At 41.3% G+C, this 25,607-nt stretch overlaps 1 protein-coding gene across 7 annotated transcripts in view; it reads left to right on the forward strand.

Annotated features, from left to right (window-relative positions):
• The window catches only part of MYO3B (myosin IIIB), a 341,188-nt gene that overhangs the window by 55,315 nt on the left and 260,266 nt on the right, over nt 1–25,607 (forward strand). For all 7 annotated transcript variants that reach the window (XM_048870184.2, XM_048870183.2, XM_048870181.2 and 4 more), the window contains 2 exons: nt 6,371–6,447; nt 21,769–21,914. In XM_048870184.2, coding sequence (XP_048726141.1) covers nt 6,371–6,447; nt 21,769–21,914 — 223 coding nt within the window. The remainder of the gene's footprint in view (nt 1–6,370; nt 6,448–21,768; nt 21,915–25,607) is intronic.

The raw sequence follows: 25,607 nt of genomic DNA on the forward strand, positions 1-25,607 counted from the left end.
ACAAGCTTCCATGCCACACAGGTCTGGGAAATTTATTCAGCTTGTTACAGCTAAATACAAGATGGAACAGATTGTTTAGCATAATTGTTCCATCTTGTATTTAACTGTAACAATCTGAATAAATTTCCCAGAGTTGAAGACGAGCTCTCTGTAAGCTCACAAGCTTGTCTCTCATACTGACAGAAGTTGATCCAATAAAAGATATTACCTCACCCACCTTGTCTCTTTAATGCCCTGGGACCGACACAGTTACAGCAACGCTACTTTTCATTTGAGGCGGTTTTGCCAGTATAATCTTGAGCAATAACTAGTGTAGACTGGCAGAAATCTTCCTTTTCCTTTCTAAAACAAGAACACACCACTGGACATATTGATATGAAGGAGGAAACTACAGCTTGAGGTTAGAGTTTCTTAGAATGAGCTTAGGGAAAAGTGTGTTGTTTTTCCAGTGTTTAACAAATACTGACAATGATTTCACCAAGAAGCTCTAGCACTCCCACTCTTTGGAGCAGAGACTTTTAAATTTGGCAGGGGGATCCCCTAATGTCCGGGACGTGACTCTGTCTGTCCTCTGACAATTTGCCCAAATTTGGTTGAGTTGTGACTGTCTAAAAAATTGCAATTCACACATACTCAGTAGAGATTTACTAGAGTTTGCACCTAAGTTCTCTTAAGGTTCTGAGTGAACTGAGCATGCTCCTGTGTGTGACAGGACTGTACATGTGCCATCTCCAGGGAGTGACTGAGCATGCCCCATGCCATCCCCTCACAGCCCTTGCATGTGACAGGACTATGCATGTGCAATCCTCACAAAAGGGCTGACTGAGCATGCCCTATTCTGGGGCTCCAGGGACTGGGCAACACTTTCCCTGCAGTTACTCCTCTTGGTTACCAAGGGATGTTGTGGACCCAGGCCCAGGAACTGAGAGCAGAGTTGACAGGGAAACAATCTCTCCAGTGTTCTGGATCCCCTTGCTGCAGGTAGTGTGAAGGGGAAGGAGGAAACAGTGTGACTCAAATTCAGAAGGTGAGGAAGAGATTCAGGGTGGTGGAACAGGAGTCTGGGGAGCAGCAATGGCGCTAGCCATTTTGCTGGCCAGGGTGGAAAACATTTGCAGCCCCATGCCCCTGAGTGGCTGGCTGTGGCTTGTTTTTGATCCCTTCCTGCCTGCAGCTAATCAGTAGAGTAAAAACAAACAAAAAAGCTGAGTGGCAGGGTGATTTGGTGCCCAGGGTGACACTCCAAGAACCATCCCTGCTGTGGGGGTGGCTATGAACAGGAAACTAAAAATTTGGAAAAGGGGCAAGAGCAGAGGGAGACAGAAGACCAACGGGTGCAGGAATAGGAACAAGAGGCGCAAGAGCAGAGGGACGGGGGAAAGGGGCAGGAGCCACAGATAGGGAATAGGAGCAGGGGGAGAGAACACAGGCAAGAACAGAAGGAGGAGAAAGGGCAATGGGAGGATAGGGGCAGGAACTGGTGTGGGGGGACATGGCACAGGAGTTTGTGGGTTAGTTATGGGGAAGAGGATAGGGCAGGAGCCCTGCCTCATTTGTGCACTGGATGGACCTTCTTGGGGTATGAAACAGGGCTGTGTAGTGAATGATGCTGTTGTCTGTATTACGCCTGCATCATCTGGAGCAGGTCCTCAAAGAATCAATCCTGAAGCACTTGCATGAGAGGAAAGTGATCAGGAACAGCCAGCATGGATTCACCAAGGGAAGGTCATGCCTGACTAATCTAATCGCCTTTTATGATGAGATTACTGGTTCTGTGGATGAAGGGAAAGCAGTGGATGTATTGTTTCTTGACTTTAGCAAAGCTTTTGACACGGTCTCCCACAGTATTCTTGTCAGCAAGTTAAGGAAGTATGGGCTGGATGAATGCACTACAAGGTGGGTAGAAAGCTGGCTAGATTGTCGGGCTCAACGGGTAGTGATCAATGGCTCCATATCTAGTTGGCAGCCGGTATCAAGTGGAGTACCCCAAGGGTCGGTCCTGGGGCCGGTTTTGTTCAATATCTTCATAAATGATCTGGAGGATGGTGTGGATTGCACTCTCAGCAAATTTGCGGATGATACTAAACTGGGAGGAGTGGTAGATACGCTGGAGGGGAGGGATAGGATACAGAAAGACCTAGACAAATTGGAGGATTGGGCCAAAAGAAATCTGATGAGGTTCAATAAGGATAAGGGCAGGGTCCTGCACTTAGGACGGAAGAACCCAATGCACAGCTACAGACTAGGGACCGAATGGCTAGGCAGCAGTTCTGCGGAAAAGGACCTAGGGGTGACAGTGGACGAGAAGCTGGATATGAGTCAGCAGTGTGCCCTTGTTGCCAAGAAGGCCAATGGCATTTTGGGATGTATAAGTAGAGGCATAGCGAGCAGATCGAGGGACGTGATCGTTCCCCTCTATTTGACATTGGTGAGGCCTCATCTGGAGTACTGTGTCCAGTTTTGGGCCCCACACTTCAAGAAGGATGTGGATAAATTGGAGAGAGTCCAGCGAAGGGCAACAAAAATGATTAGGGGACTGGAACACATGAGTTATGAGGAGAGGCTGAGGGAGCTGGGATTGTTTAGCCTGCAGAAGAGAAGAATGAGGGGGGATTTGATAGCTGCTTTCAACTACCTGAAAGGGGGTTCCAAAGAGGATGGCTCTAGACTGTTCTCAATGGTAGCAGATGACAGAACGAGGAGTAATGGTCTCAAGTTGCAGTGGGGGAGGTTTAGATTGGATATTAGGAAAAACTTTTTCACTAAGAGGGTGGTGAAACACTGGAATGCGTTACCTAGGGAGATGGTAGAATCTCCTTCCTTAGAGGTTTTTAAGGTCAGGCTTGACAAAGCCCTGGCTGGGATGATTTAACTGGGAATTGGTCCTGCTTTGAGCAGGGGGTTGGACTAGATGACCTTCTGGGGTCCCTTCCAACCCTGATATTCTATGATTCTATGATTCTATGATCTGTTGCAGAAATAGGAAGGTGTGTAATGAATGAGGCAGGAGTTTCAGGACTCTGGGATCTGTTTTTCAAAAGTTCTGACCTTGCTCAGCTGCAGCTGTGGTATATAGGAGCTCTGCTCTGAACATATAAAGTGCTTTAAAATGCCAAGTACTCTGAAAAAGCAGACCTAGACTTCTCAAATTGGGCACAGAAAATTAGTTGACACATTTGAGAATTTTGGCTTTAATCTCCGTTCCTCAGTTACCCAGGTATAAAATAGGTATAATAATACTGCCTAACCTCAAAGGGGCATTGTGAAGATACATTCATTATTTTTTAAAAATGCTAAGATACTATGATGAGAACACCATAGAAAATCCCATGAGAAAAATTATAGTTCTGTGTTTCGTGCAGGGTTTGAGTGGTGGGCAGAAATTAGGCATAGAACCACACATTGAATGAGGATAAAAATAAATATTGAATCCTTTCGATAAACACCATCTATTCTGTGCACTGAATGTAGCAGGGTTCCTGTGGGGGATATGCAGGGTCATGTGATCATGTAATTAAAGATTATCTCAAGAGGGCTAAATTAAAGTGGCACAGGCAACCTTAATTGTGGCATTTCTTAACTTTTGATTGCCTGACTTTGCAACTGTATCATTCCTTTAAAGTAGATTTTTTGGATGTAATATATATTTATATTTCTCCTTAAGTTGCTTTCAGCATGATACATATTAACACATACTGTATAAATTGTCCTAAAATGTCTGAGAACTACAGTTCTTTTTCTTTATTTCTCTTTTAAAACATTTTTTTTGGCTCATTGGTATTCAGTACCACTTTAGTGTACATTTGTAATTCTAATCTCTCTGAAAAAAGAACAAGGAGTACTTGTGGCACCTTAGAGATGAACAAATTTATTTGAGCATAAGCTTTCGTGAGCTACAGTTCACTTCATCGGATGCATTCAGTGGAAAATGCAGTGGAGAGATTTATATACATAGAGAACATGAAACAATGGGTGTTACCATACACACTGTAACGAGAGTGATCACTTAAGGTGAGCTATTACCAGCAGGAGAGCGGGGGAAACTTTTTGTACTGATAGTCAAGGTGGGCCATTTCCAGCAGTTGACAAGAACGTCTGAGGAACGGTGGGGGGGAATAAACAAGGGGAAATAGTTTTACTTTGTGTAATGACCCATCCACTCCCAGTCTCTATTCAAGCCTAAGTTAATTGTATCCAGTTTGCAAATTAATTCCAATTCAGCAGTCTCTCATTGGAGTCTGTTTTTGAAGATTTTTTGTTGAAGAGTTACAACTTTTAGGTCTGTAATCGAGTGACCGAAGAGATTGTGTTCTCCAACTGGTTTTGAATGTTATAATTCTTGACGTCTGATTTGTGCACATTTATTCTTTTACGTAGAGACTGTCAGTTTGACCAATGTACATGGCAGAGGGGCATTGCTGGCACATGATGGCATATATCACACTGGTAGATGTACAGGTGAACGAGCCTCTGATAGTGTGGCTGATGTGATTAGGCCCTATGATGGTGTCCCCTGAATAGATATGTGGACACAGTTGGCAACGGGCTTTGTTGCAAGGATAGGTTCCTGGGTTAGTGGTTCTGTTGTGTGGTGCGTGGTTGTTGGTGAGTATTTGCTTCAGATTGGGGGGCTGTCTGTAAGCAAGGACTGGCCTGTCTCCCAAGATCTGTGAGAGTGATGGGTCGTCCTTCAGGATAGGTTGTAGATCCTTGAGGATGCGTTGGAGAGGTTTTATTTGGGGGATGAAGGTGATGGTTAGTGGTGTTCTGTTGTTTTCTTTGTTGAGCCTGTCCAGTAGTAGGTAACTTCTGGGTACTCTTCTGGCTCTGTCAATCTGTTTCTTCACTTCAGCAGGTGGGTATTGTAGTTGTAAGAATGCTTGATAGAGATCTTGTAGGAATTTGTCTCTGTCTGAGGGGTTGGAGCGAATGCGGTTGTATCATAGACAAGTCTATATATAGCAGCTACAAATTCTGCAGGTGTGAGTAGGAATCAGAGTTAAATAAATAAGTTTGCTGTAGGGCTGCAACCAATACATGGTTCAGAGTGATACTGGGGGAATCACTGAAGGGCTGCAATCATGCTGAGATTAAAAATAAAATACTGTATTGGATCTTAGACGTAAGGAATGTCTGCACTGCAGCATGGGTAGACGGACGCTCAGTAGCTCTGCTTGAGCTACTGCATGTAGCTGGGGTAGCCCAGAGGGCAGTTTGGATTGTCCCCCTGAGGATATAATCTCTGGGTATGTACTTGGATGGTTAGCCCAAGCTGATGCCCTGGTTACAGTGCTATTTTTAGCAAGCTAGTTTGAGCAAAGCTAGTGCATGTCTGTCTAACCATACTGGGAAGCATACTGCAGGATGGATGGATGGTAACAGTGTAAACTGAGGAAGCTGATGTTCCAGCTTCCAAATTTCTTATTTATTAGCAGCAAACATTGCTAAATTATATCTATTCCACAATTTTTTCTCTGTCTGTGGATAATACTGTAGGAAAGCAACATTATGTTTTATGAAAAAAAACCCATTCATTTGAAATACTTTGAAGACAATATTGGCTTAGTGGTAAAATCTTTTGGAATCTCAGAAACTCCAAGGTTCAACTGTATTTTGACCTGGGTTGACTGGATAGAGCAGAACATTTTCTGTGTACATTATTCAAATTTTTTAATGAATTTGATTTGGCTCTTTTTGCTCTCTGTATGTGTTTGCTTTTGCACTTGTCACATTAGTTCATTCCTCTTCAGCAAAGCACTGAAGCATGTACTTTATTTTATTACACACTAAAGGTTAAGATGAGCTTCAGTGCTTTCCTTCACAGGCATGGACCTAAGCATGTACTTAAGAGCCTTGCTGAACTGGGGCATTTGTGAATCTTCTGGAAAGCCAGTCTGCTGGCAGAAAGGTTCAGAGAGTGAATTTTAGCTGAAAATTGGGGAATATTTGTGAAAAATAAGTTTTAGATTCACTTTCTGTGAGCACTTGCATTACAGACTTGATTAAGTTGTATTCATCCAGTCAGCAAATGGAAAGAGACCATGTGATTTAGGTAACCAGTCAAATAGTTTGAATTTGAATGAATGAGCTTCAAGCCAAGAATTATTCAGAGCAATTATTTGAACAATTCTGAATAACAAATATGTTAGAGAAAGTTGTGATCTGCCCTTGAACAAGTCATGATTAAAGCAAAATGTGAAATTCATCTAATAAATAATTTTGTACAAATGATACATCTTGCTCTGATTTTGACTGTTGTTTTCCAGATTTGGTTTAAGGATCATGTATTTGTTTTCCTGAGACTTGATATAATCTGAACTGAAAGTATATCATTAATTTTAGGCCAAAATCTGAATCCATTTTATTGCAGGTGTTTCAGCCCAGCTCACCAGCACCCGGCTACGCAGAAACACTTCAGTGGGAACACCCTTTTGGATGGCACCTGAGGTGGGCAAAGCATTTTCTTTATTTTATCTGTGTTGCCTCTGTTCATTGCAATACACAATTTTGTCCCAATTCTACATTGACTCAAAAATCTGATACCGATAATAACCAGAAAAAGCATTTGGTGGTTCCCAGCTATGGGTCTGTTTCATTTCCTTCCACATCTCTTATGCAATGGGATGAATTGACAAATTAGATTCCTTTAATAACAGAGGCATTATCCTCTTCTATTAAAGAGGATTGTTTGCAGCTTTTCCATAAAACTATAGGCTAATCTACAGGAAACTTACGGTAATGCTTCCTTAAGGCATGAAATAACTCTAGCTTTACGCTCTGTGATTCTCCTCTGCAGAGTAACAGAGCAGGGCCAATGGCTATTGCTCCTGCCATGGCAAGGGGAGGCACTTATGGGAGTGTCCTATAGAATTTAATAGATAGCTTTTCCATGGATTTCTGTGAATCATTCAGTGGATTTTAGTACAGAATTATATTCCAACTATAGAACTCTATATGGTTCAAAAAGCCTATAGAAGGGATCTAATCCTCTATGAAATTCTGTGGGTTTTTAGCATAATATATATACATCTAATCCTATTATTTTATCTCTATTATATTCTATAGGTCTTATCCTTAAGTGGGGTGTTACAGTACAGCAGATTAAGTGAGCCCCTTTGCTCAGTTGGCTGTTATCTGCTTAGTTGAGGATCCAGATTCCCAGCCTGCACTGTCTTTTTGGGCTCATCCCTTGCCAGTCCCCCATCCCCAGGTGTTTCACCAACCTGGGGAGGAGGGTCACATGTGGACTCTGTGCTACAGTAGAAATCCAGAGTTCTGGAAGTAATCTGGTCCTTTCCACATGCTCTTGTGCAGGATGGGTGGCACATCAGTCAGTGTTTTCAAATACCTTTAGCAGTTTATTTGTGATTGTGACAGGGTGGACTAGGCCAGGAAAAGAGCAGTGGCGCTAAGTTCTCCGAGCGGCCTAGAGAGACTGTGCAGGAATCAGCCAATCAGGGGGAGGCCTCAAAGGGCTAGCCAATCAGAAAGGCTGCAGGGAACAGACAATCAAGGCCCAGGAGGGTCATATAAAAAGGAGCTGCAGAGCCAGACACAAGCAGTTCCTTCCTGGAGCCAGAGGAATGCAGACGATGCTCCTGGCTAGCCAAAGGGAACTACAGCACTGCAGACAGCTCAATGCTGGCAGGGACCGGGGAAGCGAGAAAGAGCTCCTGTCTGGCTGCTGGGCCTGAACACGGAAGAGCCCCGAGATAAGGATGAAGCATCAGTGAAGACTGGGGTGGTGGGGAAGTGGTCGAGGGAACTGAAAGCAGTTTCATTAAAAGCACACAGCGGTGAGTGGCTGCTATTCTTAGTGTTTCTGGGCTGGGACCCAGAATACTGGGTGGACCTGGGTCCCTTCTATAGGCCACTGGGGAAGCGGCCTATAATTGGACAGCGATAAACCCCTAGAAGGGGATCTGAACTTCTTAGTGGCCTAGCTAGTGATCTGGAGCCAGAACAGACCACAGAGGGTGAAACCATTGCCTTCAGGGAGAAAGCCCCAGGGATATAGCCTGATACCTGGGCCAGGCATGTTTAAAGACTGTAGAGACACCCGAGTAGAAGAGGCACTTGTGAGAGGTGGGAGCCACACCATTACAGTGATAAGATATACTTCTTCCATAACACGTGCTAAGATTACTGGGCTTAGCAAAATGGATATAATTTTTCTTCAGTTGATTAGTTGACTTGTTTTGTGGCTCTATTTTCTTAGTTCTGAAGGTGGTCAATATTATCATACTGTCCTGGAAGAACTGAGCACTGGGAACGTATTTAAAAGGAATGGGTTGGTAGTTAGTACACTACTCTTGTGTGCTATCAAAGTTATAAGTAGTAATGTTTATCCTTATCTATTACTGTATTGAACTAAACATCCCCATAGTAAACAGGAAGTTTAAATTAATGAGGATGCTAGTGTCCACTGAACTTGTTCTTACTTTTATATATATAAATTATATATTGTGCAGGAATGGGTGGAAAATGGTTTTCCCATCCTGGTAATATTTTGAAGATTTCAAAAAATTTTCCATTCTGTATGGGGATTAACCTGAGACCTTTAGACATTTTCTACAAAAAATAAGAGACAGAGAGAGAGTCACCAGCCCACCCCAGAATAGGTGATGATCTCATGATTAAAGTACTGACCTGGGATATGGGAAAACCAGATTTGAATCCTGCTGTGCCTGGTGTGGAGCTGCGACTTGAACCCAGGTCTCCCACTTACAGACTTGAAGGAAAGCAGATGGAGTCCTGCAAAACCTAGATTCAGCTCTGCCTTCTTTAGCCCTTAGCCCACAATCTGTACATGAAAGTGTTCAACTAAAGACAAATAGTCTAAAATCAAGGTTCAGATGGCACTCATATGACACACAATTTTACAGTAAAAACAGTGAAATAAATGTAGGTTCCATAATATCAACTGTGCATAAAGATAGCTAATATTCACCACATGGAAATCATTCTTTACGAAGAACATGTGCACCAGCCTTTTGAAAGAGCACCAGCCTTAGATGTAGCAAGTCTGTTACACTGCATGTTGCTGTCTTATGTTGATCAGAAGTCAGGGAATGATACATTCAGCTTTAGACCCCTAAAATTCCACCTGAGCTTCAGGGTTAATTCCATTGAGTTCTTGTTTAAAACAAACACACAAAACTCTGATTGCCTCCTGCAGATAAGGTGAACTGTTAAGATTCTAAGACTGTAGATGTTTCTTTCATTTTAATCTTTAATGTGCATGTGGTGGGGCGATGCCCCACCCCCACGCCAGATTGGGCTACAACAGGCCAGAGTGGCTGCGCAAGGTGGCAGCCAATCAGGGAGGGCCTTTAGAGAGCCAATCAGGGCCAGTATTACAGCCAGCCAATCAGGGCTAGGCTAGGCCCTATATAAAGGCTGCCCAGGAAGGGAGCAGGCAGTTTCTCCCAGGCCTTCAGAGGGTGAAGGTCTGTCTCCTGTGTGAGGAGACTAGCACCAGGGACAGCGCGGTGCTGAGCAGGCAGGGGGAGCAGAAGGGAAGTCCCGCCCAGTACCTGCCGGGCCGCAGGCCCTGAGAAAAAGGGCCTACCCGGTGCAAAGGGGCCAAAGGGGAAACGACCCGGAGAGAGAGATGGACAAAGGGAGAGAAGGAGGGCAGGCAGGAAGGCTGCCGCCAAAGGGTCCCTGGGTCGGGACCCAGAGTAGAGAGTGGGCCTGGGTCCCCCCCTCCTCCTTGCACTTTCTCCTGGCCGTTAGGAGTGGCCATCACGGACTGCACCAGACCCCTGCCAAAGGGGGTTAGACTTTGGGGTGTAGTTGGCCATTGTGGCTGGGGCGAAGAGAAGGACTGCTGATAACACCAAACCCCCAGAAGGGGATGAGACCGGAGCAGTGGGCACTGCCGGAGGGGCAGTGTCCTGAAGAGGACGCCGCGAGCTGGGAGCAACGCGGGTCGAGACGCCAATCTAGGGCGAGAGACGGATGGGACACCACCAGCAGAGGGCGCTCCGCATGAACTGAGCTAATTCCCAGAGTGAACAGCATATTACCAGCTCCGCCTTAGGTTTTACTCGGTCTTTTTCTGTGAAGACTTAGTTTGGCCATTGATTTTTCCCCGCTTGTGACCAGGCACCCAACATCTGCTTAATCATGTAACTCCTTCACCCACAAATGCTACCAGCTAGCCTGCCAGGGACATAGCAAACAGCATGAGGAGGCGTGCCAAGAGATAAAGAGCTCTAGCTCAGCTCCTTGCCAGCCTGCAGCACTGGCGCCAAACACTGGATAGATGAGGCAGGACCGTGAGAGGCTAAGCATAGAGGAGGGGGTCACAAGTCGCTGAGACTGCGGATAGTCTAGGTAGACTATTAGTGGAATTGGTTGGCTTAGTCCCGTGGGGTGCAAGGCCTCTATATGCTCATAAGTAGCAAAGCATGTTTAGATCCTTGGGCATAACATGGAATAGAAATGAAGAAAATTAAAGGGTCCCCATCAAGCTTCTTAGGCAAGAGAACTGACTCAGTGCACTTTTATAACAGCCTACCCACTGTATTTTTACTGTTCATTCCATTTCATGCAGCTTTTGGAGATTTTGTCTTACTTTTGGATTAAAAGTGAACTAACCCACCTGCATTTGCAGTGACTGCATGACAGAGAACAATAACCTTGACAGTATCCCTTTAACTGCAAATATTGCAGGAGTCTGTGTTTTATAAAATGGTACAAAAACACACAAAAAGAGAGAGAATGCGCAATATTAAATCTAAACAAAAATAGTGGCCTCCAACAAAAATGATGGAACATATCATCTGTTTGAACCACAGGCTATTTGGGATAGAGCTTACATTCTGCATCTGTTGTAAACAAGCAAAGGTCTGTATCATACGGCATGCAGTTTTGAATATAATGCAAACATTTGTTTCTTTTTTAAAATGTTACAGTCCCATCTGGTCTTCTTTCTTTTGCCATGGAAAACTGATTACAGTTGAGCAGAGAAATGAACCTGCTGTAATGGATCCAAAAATTGATCTCGTACAGACTCGCAAAGAATGGTTGATATTTTACCATCTCCATAACAACCAGCTGACGTCACAGAAGAGACATGAGACACCTTAGTAACCACTGTGCCATCATTATTTATGACATCACCTTGCTTAAAGACACTCTAAAAACAGTTTAGACCATTCATTCTGACATTGCCAAGGGCTATGAAGACAGAATATTCTTATGAAACCCAGATAATTAAGGATGCTGTTTACAGTAGTGTTTTTCTTCAGTAATTACTGTCAGGGTTAATGGTTGAAATCTTACTCAAATTTCCTGCTCTCCATCCCCCTTCTAATTATCTCGCAGGAAAATAATAAAAATAATTTGAATAAGAATCCAAAGAAATAAATGGACATTTTGATGTAAGTGGTCTGAAAATATGGTTACACGTAATGACTGTGTACGTACCACATCAGAACAGGGGCAGCTCTTTTTGAAGTTCCTGTTCTGAAAAGACGTTTCCAAGTAATCCAGCATCCTAAGCACATTCACCCTCAGCAAGTAAGCATGCATGTGTGAGCCACCATGTATGCACTGCTCAGCACTGTAGACATACAACTCTGTGAAATAACTGCACAATGCTCAACTATCCATTATGCTTAGGCTTGGCAGAATTTGATTTAAAAAAAAATAATTTTGAGGGATAATATCGATGTTAAGTTTTTAACATTTGTAAAATTCTTAGCAATTAAATTTTCATAGTTGTACAAAATTATGGGTTTTAAACATTTTTTCTAATTTTATTGATTTAAATGTTCATAGGTGTGGGAAATTATGGGGGGGGGTGTTAGACAATAGGGGAAATCAGACAATGATCATTTAATGACAGTAGGAGTTGAGATTCAAAACGTGAAAGTTTTGTAACTGTTGAAATACAAATTGTCAACATCACATGTTCAATATAGAAAGTATCCTTAAAGTCAAACTCTATTAGTTCTCAAGCAGCACTTTTTTTACACTGCCTATCTGTAACTTTTGATTATTATTGATGGATATATTTTTTCATAGGTTTGTGTGTGTATGTACAGTGAAATTGATATTTACTGATAAAAATCTAATCTTTTCAACCCTGATTATGCTGCTCCCTGAACTATCTTTTATATTTCAAGTACTGTAAGACTTAAGGGCTTACATCATTATGGCTGGTTTCCTTGTGTTTGTGTGAATGACACATTTATATTCCATCAGCTGTAGGATTTGCATTACTTTTTGTGATGCCTTCGTAGTTCTTTTTAATGCATGTGTAAATTGTGCTATGAAAGATGAAAATCTAGAACTATGAGAACTTGAAAAATCCTCCTTGATAACAGCTTTTTGAAAACAAAATTTTCCAGTGAGTCTAAGGTAAGATTAGTGAAAGCTAATGGAAACTTGTACAGTGAAGAGAAAACATAGGGCAGCATGCAAAGAAAGTTTCCTTGCTCCTTTTTGCCTGATGTTTTTGATATGTGGGGGTGTCTATGGAGAAACAGCAGAGGAGAACCCTGAAACAGCTTAAAACAAGTGGGTCAATAGGAAATAATACGATTCAGAGAAACTGAAAGCATATGGTTTAGAAAAAAATGAGGAAATTGGACTAAGCCCCCAGTGAGTAATTGGGCTTTTCAGAGATGTTTTTCTGATGTATTTGTATGTCAAATAATAGCATCAGGACAGAGAAAAAAGAGCAAGAGATCAGTGCATATCCTGGGTTTAACCAAAATATGGTTGGAAAGTGAAAGTGGGGGATAATTGTACAGAAAGTAAGCTGTATAGAAGCAGCTGAAGAGCTCAGGGGGAAAAAAAAAGATTACTTCTTAGGTTTAAACTTAAGAGTTGGTTATTATGTCAATCATAATCACCTCACACATACAAGATCAGTTGCAGAGACTGAAACAGAGAATACAGCCAGGCTAGATTCAGCAGAATCATTGTTGAGGTTACTTTATACATACTACTTGTCACCTGTTAAATAAGTTACCTCAAATCTCTCTCTGTCATCCCTAAAATGCTCCGGGGGCAAGGGAGGAGAGTCAAATTTGAAACCTTTGAATTGAACTCACTTATATATCTTTAATTCCAAGTCTTAAAAAAATATAATAATAATAAAGGGAGGGGAGTGGTGTCTCATTTCCAGTTCTGGTTCAGAAGTGGTCAAAGGAACAGTGCTGTGGTTTTTGTAAGATTCTTACCCTGAATAGTGAAAATATCACAAAATCAGATGATCTCATTTGAGTTCTGACACATTCATCCAAAACTTTGCAAGAGAAGCTCACAAGATTTTAGCAAAAAGAAAAGGAGTACTTGTGGCACCTTAGAGACTAACCAATTTATTTGAGCATGAGCTTTCGTGAGCCACAGCTCACTTGAGCTGTGGCTCACGAAAGCTCATGCTCAAATAAATTGGTTAGTCTCTAAGGTGCCACAAGTACTCCTTTTCTTTTTGCGAATACAGACTAACACGGCTGTTCCTCTGAAACCTGTCATTATGCAAGATTTTAGCAGTTATTAAAGCTAAACTCTTGACCTAGTCCAGCCTGAAATCTGAACCTCAGAACTTAAGTGTAAACCTAAGTGAATCAGCACACTTTTACCCTGTACCAAATCTGGTTTTAGGAACAGGAATTGCCATACAGGATCTGGGACAGACATTGGGGGTGACTTAAAAACAACACAGACTGAGGTAGCATGGACACCAACTTTTACACTTTACTTATAACCATCAGAAAATGACAGAGGTGCGTAGATACTAGTTACTTATGGGGCTGTTGAGCACAAAACATTTAAAAATGTGTCCGTTGAAGAGCTGTACGGATAGGAGAGTGACATATAGCTATAATAGGGACTTCCACCTTGGAAAAGATATCATATAAGTTCAGTGGAGCCAAGATTTCATTGCTAGCATCTATCCTAGAAATCAGCGGGAGTTTTGCTGTTGACCTAAATGGTGCCAGGACTTCAAACGAGGAGTCTGATGCTGTATCAGCTCCTGGTTTTGGGTCCGTGTTACCAGCCAAGAGAACATAGCATTCAGCAAGATTATTCCAGTAACAGCAGAATGCTTTCCTCCTCCTTGGTGAAATAGACATCTCCATGAAATTTGCTACTTCAGTGCACATGAGCCTGCTCTTGAGAATGTTAGAGGAGCAGGTGCTCAACTGGATATACCCACAGCACCTTTTATTTTAAAAAACTCCTGTTTATTTTATGGCTTTGAATCTGATTTTTTTTTTTTTTGGACAGAGAGAGAATAAACGGAATGTTGGAACAATGAGAAAATACTTGCAGTGTCATACTGTAATATGAGGTGCTCTCTCCACATTATGTAAACACAAATATTAAACTAGCACAATATTTTTGTTTACATTCATATATTTGAAAAATATCTGAAGCAATGGGTTGATCCTGCAAAGTTTCACAAGAGCAGTCCTTCTGACATCCAATATTCATGTGAATAAAGGGCTTTCGGGTTCAGGGCCAGGATTTTTGCTCCAAGAAGTCGCCTTATGCCAGATTTCATCTTAGAGCAGGTTTCTTTTGTTTAAACCTAAACTATATGAACCCTAAAAATCAGGTTAGTACCTGTAGTTAAAAGGCATCTAATACCTGGAACAGAAATTCCAACTCCCCGCCCAAATCACAGAATTGCATTCATTTGAAAATTGTACTCTGTGTTTCAAAGTTAATTCTAAATAGACATGTGCGGTGCATACAATCCTCCAAAAAGCACCCAGCATGTTCCCCCATTTTCCAGCCTTCAATTTATCTTGTTCACTGCTCACTTGCCTACATCATGGGACTCAAGGTCAGCCCTGGGTTAATAGCTTTAGGTCTCTTTGCTTTAACTTCTATTTAGCTAAAATTAGCTCTTCTGATATGAGCATTTTGACTATGCATTTAGGTGCCATTCAAATATGAAACTTTTTTTTTATTGTAAATTCTGATTACCACAAGAAACTCTTGGAATCCACATGGTAAAGGGAGACAACTTAAACAGGTGAGAAATCAGAAAGTATAAAAACAAATTTATTTTATTTTTTTTGTTGCCTGAAAGTAATTTAAAAATGATCGTGCATGCAAAGCTTGTTTACATTTTGTAATAGAAAATAAATCTAAGAAGAAAATGTGTGGCCTTTCTGCCTTTTGTGAGGAAAATTTTGAAAATATGTATTTACAGCACGTGTAATGCATGTGTGGCAAATATCTATTTTCAGAGCACTGCTTATAAGATGCATTACTGAAAGAACTCTTTTTAGAGGTTAGTTTTGTTTTCACAGCATGCATTACATCAGATAAGATTAAAAACAAAAGGGGATATTAATCTTAAATTATCTAGGGCATAAACCAGTCATTAACTATCTGGGGTTAGGAAGAAACTTCTCCCAGGATAGGCTATTTCATAAATGCCTCTAAAGAAGATTCTTGCACCTTCCTCTGAATTGGTATTATCTGCCATGAAGATGAATGAATATTGAAATTTCTGAAAATCGAACTCATTTGGTAGGAAAACAATACAATAAATCTAGTATAGTAGCAGTAGAGCATAGATACAATTTTGAATTTTATTGCACAGAAATTTCAAGAAATGTTTGGCACTTATTATTATATTTATGATTGTATTACTGTAGGGCCTAAGTCCCAGCTGAGAGCAGGGCCACATCATGCTAAGCATATGTTGTGAGAGACACTGCACTCTTCTGCTAGGATCCAGGCTTTGGACCTGGAGGACGGTAGCCAAGGTGAAATCCTCCTCAGTCTGTGCTTGGGTCAATGAGGAAGAACACTCCTGGATATGGTGCAAGTCTGACTATGTATTTGAGCAAGGGAGGCAGGGTAGGTAACGTACTCCCTGGTCTATGATTTTCTTTTAGTGCCTCTCCCTTTCTAGCCTCCTTCCACAGCAGAGAGCAGAAAAAAGAAAATCTCAAACATCAGTCCCTAAGAACCTGAGGGGCTTAAAGCACTCTTTGAGAGAAGGGCAAGTGTCCCCAGGAATATGGGGTTCTGGATCTCTTGCAGAGAAGGCAGACTGCCATGTTTTGCCTTTTGTTTCAATTTAAAAGATTCTTGCTCTGAGAGGGTTGTCTAGACACCAGCTATATCTCAGAAGACAGGACAAAACCCAGATGCTCTTCAGGAAGGGTGGATCTTGAAAATGAGCCTGTGATTACTAGGTCAGGATCTGGTCCCTTAAAGCCACATATGTCCTGAAGCCCCACTGTAGGGTCTATGGAATTGGATGCACAGGAGAATGAGCATTAACTTTAGTACAGTACTCAAAATAGGTAGCAGTATCGTTTTGGGACCAGGAAGTCACAGTTTTAGGCCAGACCTACAATACAAAGATTTGTCTGGATAGCTATATTGGTCAGTGTGTGTGTGAAGCCCCCCTCGCCCGAGCAGATGGAGTTATGCCAGCAAACCATCAGTGTAGGTGCAGCTATGCTGACACAACAGTGCTAATTGTTGTTTGTGGAGGTGGTATTACCATGCTGACAGAAAAACTCCTTCTGTTGGCATATGTTGCATCTATGCCAGGGTGCTCTGTTGGAATAGCTATACCAGTATTGCTATACCAGAAAAGCATTTGTAGTATAGACAAGGCCTTAGGCGCCAAGATAGAAACTGGGACCAGCTGCACAAACCAACCTCCAAACAATTGCTTTGCTGTCCATGATCATCTTCCATGGGTGAAGCAATAAATCAGAATCTTACTTTCCCTCCCACCCCACCACAAGCTTCTGTGAAGGGCACACAATGGTAAAATCCTAACAAATCCCAAGATAAATGGCAAACTTCAGTTCAGTAATCACTCAGAGTCTGTGATAATGCAATCCATATACATTCTACATACTCAATAGCAAGGTGGCAACCAATGGAATGTGTTTTCTGAGCAGCTTCTTTTGCTAGAGGTGAGTGATGGAAAACTGCCTGAAATGCACTTGGATGCATGTTTCATTGCAGATTAAATTTATTTGGAAACAAAGAGAACTCACAATAGATGGACATAGAATTTGATTTTTTTTAAGTGCTTCTCACCTGGGATGCCGGGATTTTTAATGTAATGTAGTTTTACTTGGATGTACTGTATTTACTGAAGTCATAAGCTGTCAGCTGCTGTAGAGAGGAGAGTATCAAAAGATGCTTCATATGTTGTCTCCTCTTTGTTGAACTATTGTAGGCCTTAAACTGTTTGTGAAGCCTACAGAAGCTCAATGACATTGTTCTGGAAACAGTGCTGATATCCCTTCACTACACCATCCATCATGAATGCAATTCCCTGTGACACTCATTTAATTATTTTGGCATAGCTTGTAAATAAACTTTCTAAGAAAGTTTAGATGAAGAGTGAATTTTGCTGTCAAACTGCGGACAATAGATTTTAGAATTAGAATCAATGGCAACATGCCATGCTTATGTGGGGAAAGGATGGCTTTGTGTTTTAAGTCACTGGACTTGGACTCAGGAGATCTGGATTTACTTCCCTGGCTCTGCCAAAGTTAACCTCTGTGACCTTTAGCTGATCCTGAGACTAAATCTCTCCATACTTCACTTCACTTCCCTGACTGCAAAATGGGGGAACTGCTACATCTGCCTCACAGGGTATTGAGGACAAATTTCATAATATTTGTGAAGAACTCACACAATGCTGTGATGAGGACCATGCAAATATCTAGACAAACACGATCCGGGGATAGATTGTAGCAGCTTTGTAGCCAAGCAGATAAATATTTTTGACATTTCAAGAAAGTGAAGGAGAAAAACAATGTCAATTTAATTAGCTATGTATGGGCTAACTGCTTGTGACTTCCTCTGAGTCACTACCTTATGGGAGCTGACTCACATGATTTCAGTAAAGTGACGTGTCATTGGGAACACAGATGTTTTTGGGAAGTGGATAAAGAATTTAAACAAACTAGAGAAAATTTAGCTTCTTTTTTGGTTATTTTTTTTCTTTTTTAAGTTTTGATGAAGGTCAAACTAAAGCTACAATGAACTGCAATAGGAATGAAAAAGTTATGCTGGAGCTGCTAACAGCATTGAAGCAATACAATGGAATTCAGAAAGCTACAGATAAGTCCTTAAAGAAAAAACTGATCTATCAGCACAGTATCCGAGAAGGTCAGAAAAGCAGTGGGACAACACCAAATCTACTGTGCAGAGTGGGGGCATTTGCATCATGTCACCCTTTGCCTGCAGGAGTGCTGACTTCCTAGATAGGCAGCATGAAGCAGGGCTTTGAGGGAAGCTGAAGGAACACCCCATAGGTCTGTAGAGCCAGTTGCCACAATTGCCTTTGTAAGGTGCAGTGGTTCTAGATGCTATTCCAATCCAGCTGGAATGACAGATATGGAGGGCTTGGTAAGCTTCTCTGCAGTGTGAAGAAGATTCCATTACCTCTGAGCCCCCGAGCCTAATTCCCTGTGAAAACTGTGTGTGTTGCGGTGTATGAACCCTGCACTGACAGGATAGGGGTTAGGGAGGCTGTGTGTCCTAATCAATAATTGACTACTAATATAAATTGTTCTGAAATTCAATTAACTTAAAAAAATCAATTACAATTTATCTTTCATTGATAAACATTTTAAAAAAATGTCATCTTTGAATAAGATCTGGAAGTCATGAATAAAGAAATGGGAATAAAGAACCAATTTAGGTCTCGTGTTTACTCTGGCTTGTGTGGATGTGTGTGTGTGTGAGAGAGAGAGAGAGACACTCACCTTGGTGTGCCTACACCAGCTCTTCCAGTGTTGCTAAACACCAGTGGAACTGAACCAGAGGGAGATTTTTAGGAAATGTCGCTAGTGTATACAAGGCCTACAAAAATATTTTTTACCCCTAAGGTGCGATCAGATTAAATTAAATAGGCTGCATAGTGTCATGTGGAAAGACATTCAGCTGGTTTATTTTATTTGTTGGACTTGCATGGTTAGCAGTTTTGCTCTCCTTGGAGCAAGGGTAACAATTTTGTACCAGCTTCATTTTTTATACACTCTGCTCTGCTTTCAGCATTGTGCTCACATACCTCATAAGCTGCTTAGCTCGTGCTGTCAACTGAGTACAGTAGCACCTTTCCCAAGAAGCTTCAGCCCTTTAACCTCAAGACTACTTTCAGCTGGTGGGTCAGTAGTGCTAATTATACAGTGCTTGTCTCCAGCTAGCAGAGCTCCAGTCATAATCATTCAGCAGTATATTATATGCTTGCAGTGATGCTTTTCTACGTGTTCTATATCTACTGAAGCCAAGACAAAAATAACTTCAGTTCTAAATAGTCCTAGGCAAATCTCAAAAGGGTTTGATGTTTCAGTTCTTATAAATGTACACACGAATGCGTCTGTCGTCCTGTCCCCAAATTAGAAGTACACGTGCCAAACTTCTCCACTGCATAATCCTGTGTGTTACTTTCTCTTTCCCCGTCTTGTGTGTCCATATGTTGTCTAGTTTAGGGCCTGACGAAGTTAATGGCAAAGCTGGCATTGGTTTCAATGGGTGTAGAATTATACCCTTAAATTATAAACTCCTCTTGGCAGGGAAAGTATCATCCTATATGTGCGAAGTCTCATGTGGTACTGTAAAAATAAAAGTTATCCAGACCTCTGGAGCAGGACATGTCATGAAGAGGTTTTATCACTAGACTTCTACTTTTATTTCCCTGTGGCTAGCATGGCTAACTCCATGAGTCCTGCCAGCCTAGGCAGCCCAGCAAATGTCTACCTCTTCTGGCCCACAGTGACCACACAGACAATTACTGCATGTCTTGATTCCTGTTCTGCCTGTGGGGTATTTTGGTGCTTCCAGTCCTACAGCACTGCAACATACCTGGGCATGCAGTCACCTGGAAACTGTAACTAGTACAGAACATGACAACATATCTTTTTAGCAACATGGGCTACTGTGAGCACATCAAACTGGTCTTTACACTGGCGTCCCCTAGAATACCGTGCCAAATTCAAGGTCTTTGTCCATATTTTCAAGGCACTCAATTGCTTGGGCCTAGGATGATACCTTCATGATCATCTAAAGCAGTGGTTCTCAAACTTTTGCACTGGTGACCCCCTTTCACCTCTGAGTGCGACCCCCCGCTTATAAATTAAAAACACTTTTAAAATATATTTAACACCATTATAAATGCTGGAGGCAAAGTGGGTTTGGGGTGGAGGCTGACAGCTCGCGACCCCCCATGTAATAACCTCATGACCCCCTGAGGAGTCCCCACCCCCAGTTTGAGAACCCCTGATCTAAAGTTCTGAGATGTGGACAGTGATTGACAACTCCACTCCTCAGATACAATGGAACTGTCCAGTGTCAAGAGTAAAGCTTGTCTGTTTAGGAGATGGACCTTTCCTGGGGGTCAGTCCAAGATTATGGAATGAACCCCCACAAACTTTTTACTCTAATTTTACCTCTTGAGTGAGGATAAGAGGCAAAAAAACAACCTCACATGACGATGATGATAATCTTTAATGCACTACTGGAGAACACTCAGACATCCCCCTGATGAGGGTGATATACGAAACCAAACAGAACAGAATAGAAGCAGGAATTTCTCTGACATACTAAAGTGAAAAAAATTAGGGAGGAGAGTTATCTGAACATTTGGTTCTAGCTTTGCGAGAAAGTTCAGGTGGGGCGGGGTCTAATTTTTCTGAATCAATTTGCTCTAGACAAACAAATAAACTAGATCGACCAAGTGGAAAGACCTGATTAAAAATAAATTATTGCTGTCATAGGAGATGCTTTTTTTCTAACCATAACTTCTACTGCCTCTGCTAGATTTTCTTATCTTGTATATTCAATGCTCTTTACTTCTTTTATAAGAAAATAATTTGTGCTGTCAGCAATTCTGTTTATAGTGAGTACAAATTTGCAATTTAATTTAACCCCATTCAGAAAACCGTGCACATACCTATTAATGACACAGCAGAGTGTAAAAAGTTTTCAGAGCACTTGGTGGTGGTGTTTGAGGAGTTTGAGCTGGAAAATTTGGCTCACGATTCCAAACCACAGTAAGTGCAAGGAGTTTTGGGGTCTGAGGTTTTGTTTCATGCATTTATAGAGATAAGGATCAAATTTTAACCTGGATTTGGTTTTTGACCTCCCCAGCAAGGTTTGTGGACATTCACATTTAGCGGTTTGTTTTGAGCTCATATCTAGTTGTGAAACTTGTGATAATATGAATGTAGACACTGACTTTCACTGGCAGCATGCATACAGGTTCTGGTCCAAAGCCCCCTCTTCCATTAACTTCAATGGGCTTTAGATCAGGCCTATGATATATTGATTCAGCTTTTTCTATTTACTCAAATCCAGAGGGGGCAAACTACGTATAGTTGCAAGAAATTGACTGATGGGAGTGAACGATGGAATATTCTTATCATGCAAATCACCTTTTCACCTTACAAATAGCTGTAGAAATTAATAGGTATGAAATAGAATTGCAATAGGTTTCAGTACAAATTAAAATATATAGAATTTAATAGAGAATTTTTTTGTGGAGTTGTTTGAAGCATCCTGTACAGTTCTATAGCAGGGGTATAATTCTCTATTAAATTTTGTGGGAATATTTTTTTAAATAAAAACAAACAAACAAGGAGAGGGTTATAATTCTATAGGACTATTTCCATCTGGGAAATGCAGGCAAAGCTGCAGAAATAGGATTGCATGTGATTTTTGGTAATCAAAAGTACATTAATGTCATGCTAGCACAGCGTGAATTTATGAGAAGGTTAATACATTGTTTTTCCTGCTTTTATCTGATAGGTCATTGCTTGTGAACAACAGTTTGACTACTCATATGATGCTCGGTGTGACGTATGGTCCCTTGGGATCACAGCTATTGAATTGGGTGATGGAGACCCACCTTTATTTGACATGCATCCTGTGAAAACGCTTTTTAAGATTCCAAGGTATGGCACTAGATGGCTCTCTTGACTCACTAGTTTGTTGTTCACAGGGAGTCTAGTGAGAAGTAAAATAAATATTTGGTAAACAATTTCTCCTCGAATTGTAAGAAACCATCACTGGAAAATAGATAAAAAAAGAGTTGTCATCATTATGAGGATTCCTATTCAATCTGACTTTAGAAATAATTAATAGTAAGGGCTCGTTGAAATAATAGAATTCTATATTTACTTTATTCTTCTCTTGGGTTTTGATTTTATATACCTTCAACAATAGACTGCAAATGTAATTTTCTTAGCTGTAGTTGATAAAAGCATTTGTTTCAACATAGGCAGAAACTAGTATCTGAAATGTAGCATAATGTTTTTAAATGGCATTCCTCTGGAATCTTAGACTTGTCTGATTATGGAAGAAATACATGTAATTTTGAGAATGTTCTGTAGCAATCTGTCAGTTGCACTAAATTGTGTCCATCGTTTCTTTTTTTAATTTACCCTTGGATGATAAGATGTGCAGTATGCATATAAAAAGAAAATGGAAGCTCTCTCCATATTTATTAATATCACCTAAATATTTCATTTCACATCATCTGTTTTTGTTTTGCTTTATCATCACCTGATTGGGGTTTCTAACAGGACAAGTCAGGATTTTATTGACAGTGCGAAATAGGGTTTAACAAGAGGGTCACGGTCATAATAGGAAAAATCTCTCAAGAATTTGTCCAAGGTTGACTGCAAAGTGGCATATGGTTGCCTTTTCCACATTGCGTTTGTAAAGAAAGAATCGCCACTGGCTGATAGCAGTTTAAAAGCTTTGACAATAAAAGTGTTTGACCTTTTCTTATCTGAACAATCGCACAATTATCACGGGCTTTTAAAATTTCTTCTGATTGCAATTTGCATTTCTGATTAGGTCTATTTATATGCAGATGAGACTGTCTTCGGTTCTGCGTCATAATGTTATCTCCTTGTACCCGACCCAGATGTGAACTGCCACCACTCTTCCAACAATTATTCAGACTGAGGCAGCAGTTCATCTTGTTGCTGAGGCACAAATATAAAACAGGACATGGCAATTAAAGCAGCCAGGGAGTCTCCAGATTTCAAAACTAATGTCCATAAATTTTATCAGATGAATACTCAAACCAGTTTAGCAGGACTGTAATCATGTCATAGTGTTAAATAACAGCAAGTGATAGGAAGATCTATGGAATGGGACATGTGGATGCTTTGATTTTTGTGTATGATTTACCTCTCTCCCTACTCACTGATATATGTCTGCATGACTTTGCAATATGTAAGATGGGGTGTCTACTTTGATAAGATAAATAGTGTGTATTTACTATGTAAACTCCTTAATGGCAGAATTTTTATTATTATTTTTTTGAGTGAAGTGATTTTCTTCTGCTTTGCATTTTACGAGCTAGAATGCCACTACTAGAAACTATCCACTTATACAAGACATCATAGACTATGGTGGGTGCTAGATGGGAAGAGGGACTGCTAATGGGATATGGAGCTTGTCATCTCTAGGAACTGGTTTAAATCCAGTCCAGGTGGATAGTGAGTAGTGACCAAAAGTTGCTACCATCAGGGGGGCTGTTTGACCATCTAGTGGTGTTTGACCATCTCAGTCCAGTTCCTCTTGTCCATACTACATCTGATGTCCTTTTTAGCAGTTTCAGCACTGAGCATGTTGGTACTGTGATGCTCCCCAGGGTTACTCAGAGTTGTGAGGTACCTTGCTACTATCTACCCTTAGCATGGAGCAGGGGCGTGCACAGGAATTTAAATTTGACATGTTCTGTGACCCCGCTGTGGCTCTAAAGCCAGAAGATCTTGCTCTCCCTGCCGCAGCCCTAGGGCCAGCGGAGTTCTGTGTCCCCTCCCCAATTATTGGAGGGGGTCCCATGCTGCTGCTTTGCCCCTCCCCCACTTGTGCATGCCCCTGGCATGAAGCAGTCTTGTCTATCCATGAAAACCAACAGCCTCTGGCCACCAACACACACTAACTTCCAGGTCTCTGCAGATCTCACTCTCTCTTGTGCAGGCTACTGACAGACAGAAACCAATTCCCAAGATCCTCTGCTAGTGTCTCTCTGTTGCCCCTCTGTTGTATCCAACTCCTGTCACTGGACACTCATATGAATAACCAGGTAGGCTCTCCCTGAAGGTACAGAGTACGCACAGCTTGACTAGAATAACTCAGGATCAGATTCTTTATAACAACACAGCACTGTAATCTATCTATAGCGAAAATAAATACACCTTTATTAACAAAGGTTTTAAGAGCTAGTGAGTAAAGATAGTAAGAACAACAGGTTACAAATAAAACAAAACCATAAAATGCAATCCTAGGTCTTCACTTATCAATGGTTACCTTTTCTATTTAATAGAGTGGAGTCCTTCCAATCATTCAGTCTTTGTCAGACCCGCTGGTTTTCAGTCATAACCAGAATCCAAGTTTTCATGAATATTTCCCCCACCCTACAAGAGGTTTCCTCAGTAAATGGAATACGAAAGGGGCTTTTTTCCTTCCTCTTATAGTCCAGTAAACTTTTGAAATGCACCCCCAAATAAGATTCTTCTCCCAAATGCTTGATGTCCAGTGTGCTCCCTCCTGTTGGTCTTACATCCCCATCAACCCATTTTACCTATTGACTTCACATGCAAACAGGGCGTCCATTGTGTTGGCTTAATTTACTTGTGACAGAGAGAGATACATCTTATCTACTATCTGGAAGAAAAAAACTGTTTGTCAGCTGCCTGCTTACACATGTATTTTTGGTAGGTACACAAAATTCCGTACACCTAGACCGTGCGTATATCTTGCAATGCTTCTGATGACTAGTGTCATCTGAGCTTTCATTTGATACCTCACAAGGCATTCTTTATAGATAAATACCATGAAAACAGTATGTTGGGTGAGCAGTGAGTTTGTCAGGTCAGATAGGAGTTGCTGTTACAGAACAGTCAACCCTTTGCCAATGGGCCTTGAGGAGCTTTTAGGGTCACAGGCATCTCTCTCACTCAAAGATTTTGTCTCCAGGACATGGTTCAAGCACACTAGGGGAGCAGTATGTGGAAGCATTGCACATGGGGGAAGCTTGCAGCGTAGCTGCCTGCGTTGTATAGTACACAATCCTCTGAATTTAATTTTCCATGACTGTCAATCTGGCACCTTTCATGAGCAGGACAGGGACTGTAAGGAGGCAGGCCTTTAGAGCAAGGTGTGCACATGAAGCTGTTTTGACACTTTTGAATTTCTAAGAAATCTGCTGGTGGCAGAGACATCAGTCATTTTTGTTCTTAGAATTGCTGTAGCCCCTTATAGAGGAGACATGTACATGATGCTCACTCGTAGAACTTTTACTTTTGTTCCTTCTTGTTGTTTTCCCTTAACTGAAAGTAAGTCATTTGATTGAAAGTCTATGGTTGTTCATTATGTATGGGCTGGGGGAACAATACAATGGGCTTGTAATATCTTCTCTTAATATCTATTGATCCAATCCATCACAATTAAATAAATTAATTAAACAATTCCACTGCCTTTTGGCTTGTGTAAGCGATAAACCCTGCCCTCATGATCAGCTGATTTATTCATAGGCCCAAACAAACATATTTAGCTCTCTGGAGTGCTGATGCAAAGCAAATCAAAGGAGAGGGAGGAAAGAGAACTCAAATGAGCTCCCCAACATA

The sequence above is a fragment of the Caretta caretta genome, chromosome 11 (assembly GCF_965140235.1).
Source record: "Caretta caretta isolate rCarCar2 chromosome 11, rCarCar1.hap1, whole genome shotgun sequence".
Lineage (NCBI taxonomy): Eukaryota > Metazoa > Chordata > Testudines > Cheloniidae > Caretta > Caretta caretta.